General features: G+C 35.1%; 2 protein-coding genes and 1 non-coding gene across 4 annotated transcripts in view; 1 reads left to right on the top strand and 2 right to left on the bottom strand.

Moving 5' to 3' along the window:
- form3 (FH2 domain-containing protein formin 3) overlaps window positions 1-7,970 on the top strand; it is a 99,102-nt gene extending 91,132 nt beyond the window's left edge. For both annotated transcript variants that reach the window (XM_089707824.1, XM_089707822.1), the window contains 7 exons: window positions 228-356; window positions 726-863; window positions 1,196-1,316; window positions 1,896-2,011; window positions 2,655-2,762; window positions 3,346-5,703; window positions 7,917-7,970. In XM_089707824.1, the coding sequence (XP_089563950.1) occupies window positions 228-356; window positions 726-863; window positions 1,196-1,316; window positions 1,896-2,011; window positions 2,655-2,762; window positions 3,346-4,691 (1,958 nt within the window). In that variant the 3' untranslated portion in view covers window positions 4,692-5,703; window positions 7,917-7,970. The remainder of the gene's footprint in view (window positions 1-227; window positions 357-725; window positions 864-1,195; window positions 1,317-1,895; window positions 2,012-2,654; window positions 2,763-3,345; window positions 5,704-7,916) is intronic.
- Window positions 7,971-14,141: 6,171 nt separating this feature from the next.
- On the bottom strand, window positions 14,142-19,985 carry LOC149479199 (uncharacterized). Its single transcript, XM_089707863.1, has 6 exons — window positions 19,787-19,985; window positions 16,034-16,517; window positions 15,480-15,748; window positions 14,960-15,159; window positions 14,601-14,712; window positions 14,142-14,332 (listed from the first exon to the last, which is right to left on the bottom strand). Exons 1-6 carry the CDS (start codon window positions 19,862-19,864, stop codon window positions 14,216-14,218), a joined length of 1,260 nt encoding a protein of 419 aa, XP_089563989.1. The 5' UTR covers window positions 19,865-19,985; the 3' UTR covers window positions 14,142-14,215.
- Window positions 16,771-16,932, bottom strand: LOC149479200 (U1 spliceosomal RNA). The gene has a single exon (XR_016317301.1). It is a non-coding gene; the product is annotated as a U1 spliceosomal RNA (small nuclear RNA).
- Window positions 19,986-20,045: the final 60 nt, after the last annotated feature.

The following is a 20,045-nucleotide window of genomic DNA, read 5'->3' as shown; positions in this document are numbered from 1 at the left end:
GTATCTATGACGTTAAATTATGAACACAATTGTATTCTTACGGCCTTACTAATAAAAAGTTAAACAATGGATAAATTTCTACCATTTTCTACCATAGCTGTGTCCTGCTCTTGCTCACATGAAACGTTAATCATAAAAACAAGACAGGGTGTTGCAATAACTAATCCATTGCAAAGCGAATGGGTAACATTTTAATAGTAAGACGTTATATTATTTATCCATCACAGGAGGCAGTATGTGCAGTACACCAGTATCGGAAAGCGAGTCGCTCATGGAGACTCTGTTACTGGATATAAGGAACGGCCTAGGCAGACGGTCATTGAGAAAGCAGTCGAGAGATCCGTCGCCTTCACCAGGTATAATAATAAATAGTAAAAGTATGTCTTTAAATTACGGGTGAAATAAGTTGTTAATTTTAATAAATGCATTTGTGATAGCATGATAAACTGGCCAAAATTACGCTTATCTAAATCTTTATAAAATTCATATCAACCCATGTTTCCTAGTCCACAGTTATTATCATATCCTTGTCGTGTTCAATCATGCAATCTATGATTTTTCCATACGAACTCTACCTACGCGTTCATTAGGCAAAATTCTTTGCACAACTAAGATATTTAAAAAAAACTACCATGAATTGCCACATTAAATTTTTCCTTTATTCCAGACACAGGGACAAAACAAACATCGATTAGGCATTATTAACATTTTCTCCAATTTCCCAGATGTGACCCCCACGGGTAGTTTGCGAAGACGCAGTAGAGCAAGTCCGGGGGAAGACGAGGAGGGTTTATTAGAGTTCCTTCGCCACGCTTCGCCCGCGGCGGCTGATCTGCGCGAGCGAAGCGCTTGGGGTAGTTTGGGTTAGTCATTTTTGATTTAATTAGGTATAAAGATTTATGTATGAAGACATTTTATGTTTAAATGTTTTTTGTTCGTATGCTGTGTTTTGTATTTTTATTTTTAGTGTGTCCAATATCTGAAAATGTGTCATTATAACCATAATTTGTTTTATAACTGTGTATTCAATAATAACATTTAATCATCCGACCCAATAATCACTCCGTCTCGGTCACTATCGTAAGACGAAAGATGCGGGTTCGAATCCCGTTTCATCAAAGCATTTCTTTATTTTGAAATAATTCCTTAAAATCACTACTTAATAGTAATAAATATATAATTTGACTACCCTCAGACCGTTCCTGGTCCCGTCGCGGTGCAGTTCGGGCCAAGCTAGAGATCCCGGAACGCGAGCGCGCCCCCTCGCCCCGCGCACCGCCCTCACCCGCACCGCAGGATACTAGTGATAAACCTAAGTATGTACTTATTTTTTTTATGTTAATAACAATATTTAATCGAAATAATGTACAAGTTACATTGCCACTTAAATATTGAAGAAAATAGCTAGCTAAAATTTCATACATGAATAATTTTTAAAACACATCTAGTAAACCAGTATTCATGAATTATTGAATTTGACTTTATTTCATACCTTCTAAAACTAATTTAACCTTTACTAAAGTGGGAATTGTAAAGAAACATGATTGTTTGTTTAATATTATTACCTACATAAATATTATATAAAAAGGCTCTCCAGTTACCAAGAGATACCAAAGTCCCAACTATATACAATATTTCAACGAAAACGTTGCTTATTGAATTGAAACTTTTGAAGTGAAACTTCTTATGGCGCGTTGAGACTAAAATTTCAATGTTGCGTCTCGGCAATAACGTCATGTCATGAAGGCGACGATTTTGGTATGTTTGAGTCTTGACCAAGAAGTTTCACTTCTGACACTTGTGCTCAGCATACACGCTCTTTTTTAATTATATTTACATTATAATTTCTATGTACCGTCTTAACTCTGTGTAACTAAAAATGAAATAACTTGCAGGGAATGGCGGCAAAAGATCGAGTCGTGGTTACGCGCCAACAGCCAGGAAGAGAGACGCGACGCCGAGCTGCGCACGCGCAGACTCGCGCACCGACGCTCCTTGGAAAACGACTCCGGTAATTGTTTGCTGTTTTTTTTATATACAGTGTTATTTTTTGAATCCTTTAATTTTCATGCATACTTGTGTTATCTTTTTACATACTTTTAATATTTGTTACATGTGTGTTTACAATATTTTTTATCATACTATCTTATAGTTCTTTCTATCTTATAGCAATATTATAAATTAACGTACATTAACAACTGGACTCACAAACATGCTCAAAATTGTCCAAAATAAAGGTCTGCCTACGCATTCATTTGACATAGTTTTTTCAAGCGATTTGAATTTGGACATTACTGCCACGAAATAAGGTGTGAATGTGTTGTCTGCTTAGTCATTTTTGACTATCTTATAGGCAATTGTGAATGTTATAATTTGTAGCATTTGAATGCCATAAAACCAAAAATATCAAATTCAATTGTGAATGTTGTTTATATTACTGTAGCGGTCTAGGTTCCATTCCATTCCAAGAAAATATATCCATATATAAGTACTTGTGTTTGAATTTTATGTCTTTTTATAGTATGTTGCGTGTGTCTATATAAAACAAATCTTTCCTTCTTTCCATTCATATCCCAGATAGCGATAAATATCTCAAATATACTATTTCTATTTATTTCCATAATATATGAACATAATATATAATATAATGGCAGAGAGCGAGCGGAACGTGGCACTGGACACATTACCGGAGAGCCGCGCGGAGTGGCGACCCAATGTGCTCCGGGATACTGATGTTGTGCGGGCCATTGAGGCTGTGGAAGGTAATACTAGTAATCATAATTTTATTATTTACTAGATTTCCGCCCGCGGCTTCGCCCGCGTTTTCAAAGGAAAACCCGCATAGTTCCCGTTCCCGTGGGATTTCCGGGATAAAACCTATCCTATGTGTTAATCCAAGTTACCCTCTATATGTGTGCTAAATTTCATTGTAATTGGTTCAGTAGTTTTTACGTGAAAGAGTAACAAACATCCATACATCCATACATCCATACATCCATACATCCATACATCCTTACAAACTTTCGCCTTTATAATTGTATTAAGATTAAGATTAAGATTCTAGTTTTGCCACTTCTAGATCGGTTATTTGTTTCCTAAGTGAATATAAAGAGAAATAAATAAAACAAAATATTCAGATGCCTTTTGAATTGCTGTTTGCTTTTGATATGGCATCTGAATTTAACTGTGTGCCTACGCCGTATACAAATCGAATGATCTTTATTTCTGGAATGTAGTATAAGCGTAATAACCGAGTACATACAATAATTAAATTAATATCCATACTTATCACATTGCCCACCTCTTAACTTTAATACTAAAACAACCAAATTATTATATTTTCAGACGTGCAACCTCCAGCGAAAGACAGAGTACCGTGGAGGAAGACAGAAGAAAACGAAGAAATGAGACGGCTCAGAAGGCAACGATCGCGGCCGCAAATAGAATCTCCCCAACCGCTTGTCTCCATCTCCGAAGAAGAAAAGCGAAAGTTACCAGACATCACTGTCACCGGCGCGAAACTCGACAAAAACGATAGAATTGAAATCGACTCGGACAATATAGAAACGCCGCCCGTCCAAAGAAAGCTATTCAACCCACCGCAAGAGAAAGAACCCTGCAGACGCCTCCAGACACCAAAAATAATCGAGAAAAACACAGAAATGAAAGATCTGTGTCAAGAAATATTGGGTGATGGACAATTTGACAGATTCTCGGCTGCGAGACGAACGAGGCGGTATAAACGGAGCACAGAAGCGAGCTCGCCTGAAGAAGAAAAGAAGGAAGTTGTTGGTGAACTAGTCGCGGAGACGCAAGTTATACGTCCTTCAAAACTAGAAGTGCAAACCTCATACGCAATTGAAACTCCCAAAGAAGTCGCAAAACCAGTCGAACAAGTAGTTAAAGATGAAAAGGAAAGCCGGCTGAAACGGTGGCAAGATAGATTAAAAAACCAAAGCACAGACAAAACGCCGGTTAAAGAGAAGCTACCGTACTCCAGAATGAGGCGGCAGACTTCAATTAACCAAGAAGATGTTCAAAAGGCGATACGGGAGTTAAAATCCCCAACAGAAAGTCCCACCGGTGTTTGGTCGAGGAATGCGTACAGACGATCCATGAACGCTAAAGTCGAAACGAAAAAAGAAGAAAGAACAACATCTCCGCGGATACCTAAAGTGAAAAGCGAACACGAACTGAACGACGAAGGTTTTGAAGAAACGCAGAGTTTAAATTCAGAGAGCGCATCACAGGGCGCGTCCTCCGGCTGCAATATTGAGTGCGAATCGCCGATCCCCAAGAAATCGCCGGACATTCCAAAGAAAATCACAGCCAAAGATGTCAAAATTCCACCCCGGACGCCGTTGAACCGGTCGTTTTCGAACCGAGCCAGTTCTCTGCGCGTCGAAAGGTCTACATCGAGAGCGTCATTAAGGAGCTCCAGGAGTTCCTTAAATAGTTCTGCTTCAGTAGCGACTGTGAAAAGAGCACCAGTAGCTCCTAAACCAGTACCGAAACCGATCCCAAAGCCGCTATCACGAATGCCAGCATCCAGATCTTCTTCTAGTGGCAGTTCGATCGCATCCAGGCCCCCAGTAAAAACTCCAAATAGAACATCGAATTTCATGCGACCAACCCAGGCATCTAAAATCAGGGGCTCCACCCCCCAACCGAACGTTAAAAACGTAAAATAACGCGTTCGAATGACAAAAGACTTATGGTGTTACACAAATATTTTTTCAAGTTCGTTGCGGCGAACAGATAAAAAATATGTTGAGTTGGACATCGACCCGCCATTTTGGCATTATTAGTATTAATTGATTAACCATTATTATTGGAGGCTTCAGATATATGGTGCTTCGAATCTCAACGATCATCTGAAGGTTTCAATGACTGATATATTAGTTTAAGTTTAACTAAGATCTGTTTTTAATCGATCCCGTACGGTTTTATGTTTTGTATTATTAAATTAAATCATGAGGAAACATGTATCGATGTTTATTTTGGAGTCTTTTCATATATTTTATAGACGATAATACTGTATACTTTTACGATAAAGACAAAGTATTTTATTTTACTGACTCCTAAATTTTGTGTCATACTTTCTTCCATGTGTAATCCAAAAAATATTTTATATGAATTATTGTGCCACGGTTATAGTACGGGTATAGCATAGAAAAACCAGTGAATTTATTTTGGACAAATCATTCCCAAAATATAATTTTGGAGGGGGAAAAGAAAAGTACGTTTTATTGAGAGCAATATTGGTATTTTTATTTCTTAGTTTAAAAATACAATTTTCCAGTAATAATATTTTATTATAAAACAAAATCTAATCAGCATTTCCGCTTAAGGAAGTCGATTAAATAATTTATTGACAAAAATAAATAAAAATAAAACGTATTTTTTACAATAATCGATTACCATTTAAATTAAAATTAAATGTGCCTTCAGCATATTATGCTTCTACACCTCCGTCCACGGAATTTCAAAATTTCCTAGAAATATTCACGTTTTTATATTTCCCATATACGCACAGACACACACGATCTGATAACTATAGGTATATCTTAAAATACGTCACAAAAATCGAATCTGTGTGATACATTTATGCAAATTTTGACAAATGCAAAAATTACAGTTGTGCATCTCACTCTAACTTGTATAAAATATAGGAATGAAAAGAGATAGCATGACTTCGAAATGGTAATGAAATGAAATGAAATGAAATGAAATGAAATGAAATGAAATGAAATGAAATGAAATGATTTATTTGTATGAATTGTGGTTACAAAGCAAAGTTATAATAAATTTCACGTCCGCACAATTCGCCAACAATTGGCATACAAATATTTAAATTTTATAATTTAAACTAATTCACGTGAGTTATTATTTAAGCAATATATTATTTACATTAGTTCATTTTACATTATAAATTATAATATAGCAATATGACAATTTGATTATTACATTCTATTACATTATAATTGATTTCTTACGTCAATTTTGTCAAGCTAGGTTAACATTTTTATTGTTTCGGTCATTATAATCTAAAAAATTCGTTTAAGGAATATAAACAGTGATTAATAAGCCACGCTTTTAATTTTTTGTGCATTAAATTTTTTGGTAGTTCCCTTATATGTTTTGGTATATGGTTAAAAATCTTTACACACATTACACTTGCATTCTTTTGGTAGAGTGCTGAACGGCAGTTAGGCATCATTAAACGTGTGGGATCTCTTAGTCCCAGTATAGAGTGGTCTTTCATGCTTTTAAAAAGTTCACTATGTTTTTTGACAAATATACAAATTTCCAAAACGTATAATCCCGTGAGTGTTAAAAGATGGTGCTTTTTGAATAATGGTCGACAAGATTCTAAGGGACCAATATTGCACATAGCCCTTATGCACCTCTTCTGTGCCAAGAATACATTTGTCACGTCCGTCGAGTTGCCCCAGAATATAATTCCATACCGTATCACAGATGTAACGTATCCGTAATATGCGGTAAGCGCAGCATTAAAGGACACTGTTTTTCGTAGTCTTCTTAATGCGTAGACGAACTTATTTATTTTTCCGGTAATCATGTCACAATGTGCTTTCCAGTTGCAATTTTGATCTACATTTAACCCTAGGAACTTTATGTAATGTGTTTGTTCGATAGTATGGAATTTGTCCGTTACATTAAGAGGTGTATGTCGAGCTTTATAATTTGAGAATTGAATAAATTTTGTTTTAGTCATATTAGCCGATAGATTATTATCATTAAACCATGTCAATACTAATTCTAAATTTTTATTAATTGTCATGTTATAATTTATCTCTTTGTGATCGTCAGAATAAATTATTGAAATGTCATCTGCAAACAATATACACTTTTGGTCCATAATGTCAGGTAGGTCATTTATGTAAATTAAAAATAATAAAGGCCCCAATATGCTGCCCTGTGGCACACCGAAACTATTAGGTAAATAGGGGGACTTGTATGTAGTGAACTCTAGCTTGGTATTTATTTTACTTATTTCAACACTCTGTTGTCTCTGAAACAAATAATCATGAATCCATTCAAGAGCAGGACCTCTAATGCCATACTTCTCACATTTATATATAAGTAGTTTGTGGTCCACAAAGTCAAAAGCTTTTGACATGTCAAAGAAGATTGATGCAACAGGAATTTTATTATTAATGCATCTCGTTACTTCCTCAATTAAATAGAACGTAGCCAATGCAGTAGATTTATTTGCTTGAAACCCTGTTTGTTCTTTTTTAATTATACTATATTTGTTTAAAAAATTTATGAGTCTAGCACTCATAGCTTTTTCCAGAATTTTTGAAAAAATGGATATAAGTGTAATCGGGCGGTAATTTTTTATATCCGTTTTGCTGCCTTTTTTGTAGAATGGCTTAACAATAGATACTTTCAGGTTTTCAGGGAAGACGCCTTGCGAGAATGATTTATTAATTAAATTAGCCAATACATAAGAAATGCTGTGTTTACATTCTTTAAGTATGCTTGTATCTATTGAGTCATAACCTACAGCCTTTGTATTCCTAAGAGAATTTATGATTTTAATAATCTCTTGCTCTGTGCATGGTGAGAGAAATATGCTGCTATTTATTGAGTTTATTTTATATTTGTAATTACTTGATTGATGAATGGAATTAGTTATTTTACTTGAATTATTATATGTCAAATTAGTAAAGAAATTATTAAATGTCATAGCAATTTCTAATGGATCTGTTATATCAACGTCATTGTGTGAGATTAGGTCAATACAGTTGCTATCAGACATATTATGCGTCCCTCTGTTCTTTATCAAGTCCCATGTAGCTTTTGTTTTGTTTTTGGAATTTAATATTAATCTATTATTTATTATTCTTTTTGAGCAGTCTATACAAGATCGTTAATTTTAAGAGAAGGTAAATGACATCACACAGATTACAAAGGTTCTAATAAAATAAATGTAAGATTAAACACTTGACCGTAATTTGAAGCTTACTTATTGAGAAGGTACCTAGCTTTTTCCGCCTATTTTCCCTCTCTTTCTCGTTGTATATATGCTATCTCTCTCGCACACGGCACACCTCCCACCAGGTGGCGCGGCCGGCGCACGATAATGTGCAGGCGCTTGATCTTCTTCATTGGCGTCTAGCTTCCGCCGCGAGAAGGTTGTCTACAAGACTACAACCTTGGTGCTATTAAGTATTAAGTATTGCTTAAAGCAAGTGCTAAAAGTGTTAAAAAGTGTATCCCGTCGGATCGGTACAGTGAGTTATTTTTACATCTATTCTAATAATATTTTACTTAAAAATGAGTAAAAATCTTTAAAGTCAACGGTATAATCGTTGGACTTTATTTAAAATGCTGAGGTTTTTAATGAATCCTTCAGCAATAGTTTATTTTTCAATATGCTTATATACTTAATAGCATGAATAAAGATATTTAAAATTAACGATACAACCGTTACATTTTACTTGAAATAGTAACTTTTCTTTTGAAATATTTCATTATGCAATATGTACTAATTAATATTTGAATTTTTAATACTGTGAGTAAAGCTATTTTAACGGTGTTACCGTTCGGCTTTACTCGAATCGTTAATATTACTTTTGTGATTATTTGATATTACTAGATATATCAAATACCCTCTCTTGTATATAGATATTTTTAATATTTTATTTCATTTTTAATAATGTGTTTTTATTACAAGGGTACAAGTGAATTTTTCGTGGAAAAATTACAATTAATACTTAGTATGGATATGAGCCAACTCAAAGCTTTACAGGCATACAATCCATTGCTACGACTTTATTACATTGTCGTTATCGCTAGGAACGGTTCGGAATTCCTATCATAGTTTATTACTAAAAATTATCGAACGAGATGAGTCAGCTCCAAGAAGTCACGACATGTCAGAACACGTTGTGATATTATTTTATAAATCGTACGGGAGTTACCGCTCAACTGAATAATGATGGAATTCGCTCATGTATAGTAGATACGTACCATGAATGTTCCACACATTCAAAACTATCCGTAGTCTATACGTGTCCTTTTATGAGTATTATTCTGATCCGTTTTTATGTGAAAATAGACATATTACACACGGCTAATTTGATTGAAAATTACGTTTCCTATGTTCAAATGATGCAACTTTTTTGTTAAAACGAGTAAGTACCAAAAATTTTACAATTAAATTCTTTGGTTTACTGAACTTGTGCTGAAAGGGTTATCGTATAATAATTATCGAGATATCTTAATATAATTAATTAGATTTAGATACACTTATTTCAAAGGATTTACAATTCACTTCTAACGTTTTAGAATAATATTATAAACTTGTACACCTTGACAAAAAGTAAAAAATTGCGGGTGAGTGGAGATTATTTTGTGCAATTAAATATTATAACGTCCTACGACGGTATGGTTGCGTTCGTAAGGAATGTTAACGGATATAAAGCAACTAAATGTTACATCGATTGCATGAACAAAAATAAATATGAATCGAAGTTCATTTTAAAATTTAGTGAATTGATTTGAATTATGAATTTATTAAATGTCGCTAACATTGGAAAATAAGTTAAAGGACCTTGTTAATTGCTATATTATTTAAATGATTATTTACTGCTATTTTTATATTAGCACTAAGGTGTATTCTTGCTCGAAGCAGAATACATAAATGTGGCCACTACTCCTCGCAGGGGTTAGCCAGGTCAAATTCACCCTCGCAGGGTGTCTCTTAAGCATTTTTTGGCAGGCCCTACTTATTTCTAGTTACAAACATCCCTCGCGCAGCTGTCGCTCGCAGGGAAATGGTGCAAATATATATCGGCCCTCGCGGGGCTTTGATTACAATCGTCCCTCACGGAAAAGATGGTGCGAATATATATCAGCCCTCGCGGGGCTTTGATTACAACCGTCCCTCATGGAGAAATGGTGCAAATATATATCAGCCCTCGCGGGGCTTTGATTACAACAGTACCTCACGGAGACATGGTGCAAATATATATCAGCCTTCGCGGGGCTTTGATAACAACCGTCCCCACGGGGAAATGGTGCAAATATATATCAGCCCTCGCGGGGCTTTAATGGCGATTGGTGCAAATATACAAAGGATTGATCATTAAAATGATCATAGATATTTGCTTTTGTCAACGAGGACCCACGAAAGAAGTTTTGGATATGACCGTATCGGATCTTCACTCTTCTAAGGTAGGTAGAAAAAGGTTTTGAAATCTACTTCACAGTGGGCAGTATAGTAAATGACCTAATAAATACAATAAAGGTTAGATACGTCAAATAATGGGCGCATGAAATTGATACTTCGTATCCTAAAAGTTTACGCTTCAGGAATCAGGAAACCACCATTGGTTTACCAATTATGGAAATTGGAATTGAACAAATTGTATTTACCAATGCAAAGCCTAATCACAACAAAGGAAGGCGAGTCGGATCAAATATCATCTCGCAGATGATTTGTGGCGGTGGTTTCGAGGATTGTCACCAAGCCTTGTGTCAACGGTATGTTTGGTATCGTAATTAAATGGCACTAGCCGACCAATTTTCATATACAAACATCGGAAGAGATTTTTTAATCGCAAAGCGATTGAATGTAACAAATGACGATTGATTACGTATAGTTGACCTCTCATAGGCCTATTTTAGTTGCCCGGTCTTGTAGGCAATTTATTTGACTCGTTTTTCAACCCATTTGACCTCATTATTGCACCCATGAGATTTTTCTTCGGGGCTCAAACAATAAATCGCTGAGGGATTAGGATAATCGTTTGTTAGACAAGTTTTTTGTCATCCCACCAGGATTATTATATTGTATAATAAAGTTATATACAACTATTAACGTAAAACGTTTAAGTACTCAACGAATGCTGAGAATACTGACTGTTGAGTTACATAGGATAGAGGATAAATAACGGAAAGTCAATCTTTCCAAACAAAAGCCTCTTATTATTAGATATTACTTGGAACCCCTACCCTTAACGAGAAAGCTCTGCCAAATGACTTCTCATTTCTTTGCTTTGAGGGGGGGGGGGCAATAAATGAAATGTACAGGCTATACGGCTTTTAAAATATAAGTCTGGTAATCGAACTAAACTTTGCTGGTTTAGTTCTTGCTATATCGCTATCCGTGCCTGCTTCTCGTGTTTACGGGTGAATTAAGTTTATCAATAGTCATAAATGCAATGCTATTCAGAGGATATACTGCATTTAAAACATGACAAAGTCTGGTAAGCGAACTAAACTTTGCTAGTTTAGTTCTTGCTATATCGCTGTCCGTGGCTGCCTCGCGTGTTTACGGATGAATAAAGTAATGTCCTGTCTTCGCATCCACAGCTAACTGTCCTATACTGTCATAATCTTAACACAGATTCATTCGACATAGCTCCCCACGAGCTCAGTTCTTCATTTTTGCACTCGCACAACTGTGGACAACACAAGAGCAATGCCTCCATTGGTAGCAGTCACAATCAAGGGATAACTAACCTTAGGCTAGCCATATTACGGATGTTGGAACAACCGACTATATTCAGGGCAATTTTCTTTGTTCAGTGTAACGTTTAGACTGTCGTAGCATTCCTACGGAACAAAGATGGGATCAGATCTGCATCCTTAATGCAGTTAATCGAAAGGAGATACTTTCAGACGACGATAGTATTCAAAACCCACCATATTCCTTAACATAATAATGCATAGTTAAGCTTATAATCTCTCTTGCCATTATGTCAGTTAGAGACCTGAACGACGCGATAGAGTACCGCTATTTCAGTAGTAGTAACACCTAGAAGGGTGAAGGTATTCTGGAAAGCGGAACTGAAGGCCCGGTCAGCAGCATCAGCCACCTAATAGACAGTGTTCAGTGCTGCACCACTATAATCTGCAAAATGACTCTGACGGTATGAAAATGTGGAGTACATTTTCAAAATATCAAATGATATAGTTGGAATAAAAATCCTATTTGCCTCCGTCTATCCAAAAGACATACGGAGTAGCTAGTAGCAGTTGGTTGAATTAGAATAAAGTAACTATAGTTAAAATCCTTTGTTACTGACTGGATAAATTTGGCTCTTTTCCTATCTGACGTTCATATAGCTGTTGACTGCCTAGTGTTGTGCACAAACACTATTATTATAAACTAGCGGTCCGCCCCGGCTTCGCTCGTGGTACTTACGTTTTCTCTACATAAAAACCATCCTCGTACTTCAAGGAATATAAAAAGAATTATCGAAATCGGTTCAGCCGTTCTCGAGTTATGCGCTTACCAACACATTTTGCGATTCATTTTTATATAAGTATAAGAATAAGAAGATAAGTCACGTTATGTAGTCCCGAGGCTTTCGGTATATAAGTTCTGATGTAAATCATAATTATATCTTAAAACCGAATTGATTAAAAGTAACGTACTTGGCTGTAGTAATTGCAGTTTTGGGACATAGATAAGCTCCTTATCATTTTAGTCTCTTAAGTTCAGTATATTTGTTTCCAGTACAGAGTTTATGACCTATCAGTTTTAAATAAATAATTCATGCATTGTACTGAAAGTACTAGCCATGTTTAGATTATGATTGGTGGCGTTGGCTCTAAACATTAATAGATACCGCACGGTTTGGTTGGATGTTAAAAATCTGTATTATAATTAAAACCGTTTACCTGTTTTGATATTTTATTGCCTTATTCAAGGGGTGACCTTTTAAATTTATTTCTGACCCCAAAAGTAAGGACCAAGTTCTCTTCTTGTCCGCTTGTAGCAGGTTGGGTTAAAACTGTGTGAGTTGAGACAGGTGGTAATTCTATGTTAAGATGATTCAATTGTGCTTCTACAGAGTTCTAATTGAATAAATAAAGGTTTGAGTTTGAGGTATTTTTGCCTCGTCGGGATCAGCTGTTGCTTCATTTTGTAAGTAACATCTAAATGCGTAATTGAAAGTCGTTACTGGCGCTTTCGCAGATTTACGCTAAAGATAGTGAAAATTGTAGTAACTTTAACTTTTCAAGCCCAAAAGGTTAACTAAGGTACGCTTGAACCAATCTCATAAGTTCTAATACTTTTAATCATTATGATTAACTTTTTGGTTCTTATTTGATTAACTTTTCATCTGGGATTGTTAATATAAATAATATAAAAATTTGTGTGATTTATTGGTATACTATCTGCACACCTTACTCTTTCAAATAAAGAAATAAGTAATTACTTATGTACCTATTCAAATTCACATTGGCGTCCATATATTGTACACCAGGTGGGTAACAAACAGGTCTCAATAAGTAAGCTTCAAATTACGGTCAAGTGTTTAATAGCTGTGTTTTACCTGAAAATAAAACACATATTAAATACTTACCTATATTTGAAGCTTACACTTAACGTCCACCTGTTGAGGATTTCGACTCAATGAAGAAGATCAAGCGCCTGCACATTATCGTGCGCCGGCCGCGCCACCTGGTGGGAGGTGTGCCGTGTGCGAGAGAGATAGCATATATACAACGAGAAAGAGAGGGAAAATAGGCGGAAAAAGCTAGGTACCTTCTCAATAAGTAAGCTTCAAATATAGGTAAGTATTTAATATGTGTTTTATTTTCAGGTAAAACACAGCTATTAACACAAATTTATTGTATGTGTTTTAACTTGATAAAATAAAGTTTATATACGACTATTTTTGTTTTATTTCAACTATACTACAATCTCAATCATTTAGTAGATAATAAAGTTTCATCCCTTTCATCCATAATCGGAAATATACATAAGAATCGTATAATAATCACAACAAATGCCTTCGAAATTCATTCATAACATAAGCAAATTAATTTACCTGTGAAGAGTTTATAATCAATATGAAAACTATTTTTTTTCCGTTAAATTTAAACACAATCAAACTTTAAATCGGATAACAAGAAACAACCGACTTCAAACTTGCACTTGCAACATTTACAAATACAGACAAAAATGCTCATAAAATAAAAACTACTGGGCCTATCCGAATAAAATTTTTATGGGACCAATTCGACACCATCCCGCATCGAACAAAAAAAGAATCACGTAAATCGGTTCAGAAACCACGGAGTAATCGGTGTACATACATAAAAAAAAAAACATTCCGGCCGAATTGATAACCTCCTCCTTTTTTTTGAAGTCGGTTAAAAATAGTCACATAAACTTATTACTACGATTAATAAATTCGCATACAATTCCAATTAACATCTAATTTCATAACAATCCTTCATCAACTAGCTCTATAACGAGGTCGGCCATTTTCTTTCTGCATGCCGCGTTAGAAGTCCACACTGGCTTGACACATTCGTGAGATGGAGTTACTTCACTCTCCTAGAAAAAAAATATATGATAGGAACTACTAACTAGGTCGATAAAGACAAATAATTATTATCTATAATTTTGATGAAAAATAGAATTATGGTTATATAAAATTTATTTAAATACCGTATATTTGATTTTACAGATTGTACCTATTTACACAAATGCTATTTATTACAAAATTGGATAGATAATCGATTCATATAATATTATGTACAGTTATGTACCTACTTCACTTAAAACACAAAAAATTAATGTTGCCTTAAAATTATAAAATTACCTTGGCTTGATATAAGTTGGGTGCCTCATCACTATCGCAAGTCATTATGGGATACATATCCAACGCAATCCCGAGACCGAAGCGACTGCTCTCTCGAAATTCTTCTTGAATCCTGTTTAATAAATAAAATATAAAATAGTTCAAATAATAGAAAATACTAAATAAATACATAGTTAGCATAAAATAATAAAGTGAGATATAAAACCGCTTGCAAAAGCAAAAATTTCAATTGCTTGTTTTTTCTGGCACATAAGCTGCTGCCAAGTGCAAACTCTTTGCTGCCAAGTATCATCAAAATCCGTTCAGTGATGCTTGTTTTAAATACCTAATATAAAATAGGTATTACACAAAATACTCACATAGACGCAAGCGTGTCTCTGTCCAGAGCATGTTCCCCGCTCATCTCCGTCACGCGCGCATGAAGCTCCTCCGTGTAGTACTCCAGCAGTGACGTCATGTGCTCTGCCCGCTGCTGACGGTCCAGGCACAGATACAGGAGGAAGGCCAGGTCCAGCGCGGGGGACGAGTAGCGGGCCAGCTGGAAGTCTACTATGTACATCTGTGAAATTGGTGGTCGTTGGTTATTCGTTAAAAGTAACGTTTATTCGATATGCGTATTTTACGGTTACGGTTTTACGGTTAAGTTACGGTTTTGTTACGGTTAGGTCTGATATTTCAATTGGATTAAGATCGTATTTTATTTATATTTCAAACTTAAATAACAAACTTTTATAATTAAATCATAATATAAGTAAGTAATAAAAAATACATACCTTGTTGTGAATAGTTCGATTTAGACAACTTTACAAAATCGGCGGGTTTAAGCAGTATTATATCCACTATGGGATAGAGCCTGTCATTTTCCGAACCCATACTTACTTCAGCAATATCACCATTAACATATCGGAACAACAAGTTATTAGTCCAGCAGTCGCCATGGCAGATGACAGCCAGCGGTTCCCGTGGCGCCACCATGTCCACCATGGTCTGGAAGAAGGTGTCTTCGCTGCAGAAGCTCTTGAACCTGGCCAGGTACTTCTCTCTGTCGGGACAGTCCTGCAGCTCCTGTTCTACCATGGCTATCGCGTTCTGAATGGCTTCGGTGTAATAGCTTCTGTAGTATTCTTCGTTTTCCGATAGGAAGAATACTGTAAGTAATCGACGGGTTTTTGTTGATTGCGAATAGTTAAAAGGTGCGTGTCGCCGAGAGATTGAAAAACCGTTTGTTTTTAATCTGACTTGCGAATTTGCAAACCTCCGAAAAATTGTAATCCGTAACATAAGCGAAATTATAATTAATATTTATTCTAGTAATTAATATTTATACTTGGTATCGTTAAAAACTAGTGAATACTCGACAAAAACAACAACTAATCAATGCTTCGTTATTTAAACTGTCATGTTTTATCACCAGGTAAATAAATTAATCTCACCTTCTGAAATTCCATCCTGTATGTTCAACAGCTCATAAAATCCTTCTGGATTGTAGCACTTCATCGCGAGAGACAAAGCATGGAAATGGGATAAATGCTTCAGAACAAAATAGCATTGCTCCACTGTCAGACCCTGTCTCCTGTCCGGCATCACAAAACCTAGTTCCTTTAGGTCTTTTAGGATTACTAGATCGTTCTGTGCTAAAAAACATTTTGGTATAGCTTTAAACGGATGCGCTAGATTCCATTGATCTTGAAAGGCAGAAAGGGCAGGCCATATTTTGTTGTAAAATGCCACTTCGTTGCAGAAAAGCTCGTCGCTTTTAAACGCTTCTCGACGTAAAATGCTTTCTGGCAGGCATTTGTAGATGATGGAGCCGGTCCACGGTTGTTTCTCTTCAGTGTCTGGGTGTTTGTGGCCCTTTAGAGTGATCCGGTATACCATTGAAGTATAGTTGTCACCGCGTTTTGATCCGGGGGCTCCCTGGGAAGATAAATTTGGGGATATATATCAAAAATTATTTTTAAGGCCGGTTGCTTCCTGATGTACGTGCAGCTTAGATTATCTGTGAGTTACGATAACTTATGAATGAAAATCAGCGTATCAAGTAGACAATATTAGCTAAGCGTGTAAAAAAAATAATGAAATGATTGAATTGATCAGTTTACTAGTATAATTTTCGTATTCGTATCGTATTCGTATTCGTATTTCTAGAATTATTAACTGTTTAATTATGGGGGGACGGCGCGTACGCAGTCCCCACTATCAAAAATTACGCGTCCGAGTTATCCACATTAGGGATAATCGCAGAGGTCAACCCCGCTGCAGTGCAATGGCGGGGCCTCGCTCTGGGGGAACCGCCTTCCTGATCACGGTATCCCCTACGCCAGGTAAGTATGCTTTCGCCAGCGCTCCAGGGGGTTGTCATTCTTTGGGAAAAAAATTCTATAACGCGAACTACACACCCTACTACTACTACTACTCGGGTCTTCCACGCAAGCCTTCACAGGCTTCGGGGTAACTGTTCGGGGCGATGGCCCCTTTCAGTGGTAGCAACGCCGCCTGCAACTACAGGCGGGGCACTGGGTGGGACCGGAAGGTCCAAGGTGTCATGTCCGGGAGGTATCCTGCTGCAGTGCGATCCAGCCCGAGGTAACCTATTTACACTCATAGCGACATCTATTTTTTGTAAAAGAACTTAAATGGGTTAGACCTTTTTATTTTATGTAGTTAAATTTAATTCATGGATTGCACTTTAATAATCTATTCTAGTTTGTTTCAATAATAATTAATCAATTAATTTTACTGTCAGTTAATTTTGATAGGTTCTTATTTTGTATTTGAAGTAAAACTTCTTTAGGCGCGACTAGGGAGTAACTCAGATTTTTTTTCTGACGGAAGTAACGCTTACTATAGTCTGTGTAGTTTCCGCCATTTAAAAATAATAATTCTGATTGGTTGTAAGTATATGTCATATACTCAACATATACTACACGCTTCTTGACTTATACGCCAGCTAGTGGCAAATATCATAATCAATTAGGATTATTTATTTTCAAATTTTCAAACGGATCAATTGTGAATAGCAAAGTGAATGAAAAATTCAACAGTTTTAAAAACATTATTTTAAATTGCAAAATTTTTTGAAAATCTCTAAATATACTTGTTTATTTATTACTTTTAAAATAAGTAAATTAAAAATAAAAATAAACATGTTGCGGATTATAATCAATCTATTTTAAATATTGCTGAAGACAAAGTAGTATCCATAGCAACAGATATGTATATAGGTTGTCATTCAGTTGAACAAGAAGCATATGTACGCCAACAATTTCATAAAATGTCAGTTATTGATACAGGAGGATCGCCTTATGAAATCATATTAGTTCTTAACAAATTTTACATTATTACAACCAATATTGATGTATCTGATGGCTTAGCCAACGGTTGTGTTGGAAAGTTAGTGTATATTGAACGTGATGACAGTGATAACATCATACGCTTATGGCTTGAGTTTCCTGGTAAGATAGGAGAGAAAATTAGGAAAAAAGCTGCCCATCATATTCAAACTCTAAACATTAGTAGAACAGCAGTCCCAATTTTACGAAGATCGTCATCTGTACCAATGAATAGAAATAAGACAATATTTGCAAAGAGAAATCACTTTCCATTAGTATCTGCTTGTGCGCTTACAATACATAAGTCTCAAGGTGGTACTTTTGATCAAATCGTTTATGGATACAATAAAAGTCACAGTCAGCAGCAGCTGTTATATGTAGCATTATCACGAGTAACTGATATAAATGGATTGTTCATTGTCTCAAACACCGATGACAACAAATTTTATCATGGAAGAAAGCGTCCAGGGGGAATAGTTGATTTACAGTGTGAATTTGAAAGACTTTCAAATTCTCGCCTAATAACACAACAGGAAGAATTATATAACCTTGTAAATGAGAGTAACATTACACTATTTTCCTTCAACTGCCAAAGTTTACGTGCTCATGTTTCTGATCTGAATGATAAAGTATTAAAAAGGTCCACATTGCTGTTATTTTCCGAAACTTGGATGAAAAATGACGAACAAATTCTTATTGAAAATTTTTATTGCGTTACCCAATACAAACGACCCAACTCAACTGCTGGTGGAGTAGCTGTATATCATTCATCTACAGATACACTGAACAATGTAAAACCAATTCAAAATATTTCACCAACTATATTATCACAAATTTCCGATGAGGTTTCACAAATTGGTGACATCGCCTTGGTTCGATGTGTTAATACGAATGACCAACCTGTGATTATCGTTGTTATTTATATTTCTACAAATACTAGCCTGACAAATATCATAAAATTTATTCATCAGCAATTACTTCACTTCACAATTGAAGGTTCTCGACTTTTAAATAGTAATTATCATGAATTACCGATGATTCTAACTGGAGATTTTAATGTTAATTTTCGCTCTCAGGAATCTCAGCCGTTAATTGATTTTTTAGAAGAAAAATGTGATTTATCTATGAATACTTCTCGACTTCATTCAACAACGCGTTTCGGTACAACGATAGATGCTGTATTTTCAAGAAAAGTAGCAAATTTAGAGAGTAAAATTTATGTTTCACATTATAGTTACCACAAACCTATAATTTCGTACGTAAGAAATTATGATGACATTCAATTACCTGTTTCGAATGAATAATATTAATATAACATTTAAATAATCTTTGTAAAGCACATGAATAATAAATATAATTAAATTATAATATAATATTTATTTATTTAAGTTAATATTTAATCATTTCAGTGATATATGTCGTCAACGCCAAAGAAGTTTTACTTCAATCGCGCGTAAAGGTTACACGCACACACTTTTTTTTTCCATTATTCCATAATAATGGAAAATATATCAGTCGAAAACGATCAAACAAATATGTATTTTTTAAATAATATAAAATAGTAAATGAGAAATTTGTTATGTACATATTATGTACATAAATATATATTTATGTTCACAATTTCAAGTTCTTTTTTATTCAAAATGCGAAATGAAAAAAAATCAGAATAAATTTTGCATAAAAAACATTTCAAAGAAAATTAATTATAATTACACTGTTTATGATACAACATTGATGTAGATTATATTAAATAAGTCAGAATAAATATTACACATGAACGGAAAACTATAAAGTTATAATATGTATATTCAGTATGAATAATTTATAATTTGTTGAATAATAAATTTTACTTACTTCATATTCTTCAATAGAGACATCAGGGTACTCTGCTTTCAGTAAATCCTGTAGGAATGGTAGTGTGATAGTTGACATTTCGGCAGTTTCTAGGACATCGACTACTGCCTAGGGAATCGGCTCTGATTGTAATGATTTTTACTGATGTAATCATTGTTCGGCAGTGATAGGGGAGTAGGGAGTCTATGCTTTATAATGTAGGGATATTTTGTGGGAATTTTATTTAATTATTGTTCTTTTACTGCTAAGATATTTTGTG

Source organism: Colias philodice, chromosome 20 (genome assembly GCF_061535455.1).
Source record: "Colias philodice isolate Cphi_HAF_F1 chromosome 20, ilColPhil1 Martin Lab GWU primary, whole genome shotgun sequence".
NCBI lineage: Eukaryota > Metazoa > Arthropoda > Insecta > Lepidoptera > Pieridae > Colias > Colias philodice.
Note: the sequence above shows the minus strand (reverse complement) of the source record. Positions and strands in the feature narration are given on the sequence as shown.

Coding starts and splice junctions, on each gene's coding strand:
- LOC149479199 (XM_089707863.1), bottom strand. CDS start 19,864: ATGTCAACTATCACACTACCATTCCTACAGGATTTACTGAAAGCAGAG. Junction 16,518..19,786: donor TCTCTATTGAAGAATATGAA/GTAAGTAAAATT, acceptor TTATCTTCCCAG/GGAGCCCCCGGATCAAAACG. Junction 14,333..14,600: donor CCAACTTATATCAAGCCAAG/GTAATTTTATAA, acceptor TTTTTTTTCTAG/GAGAGTGAAGTAACTCCATC.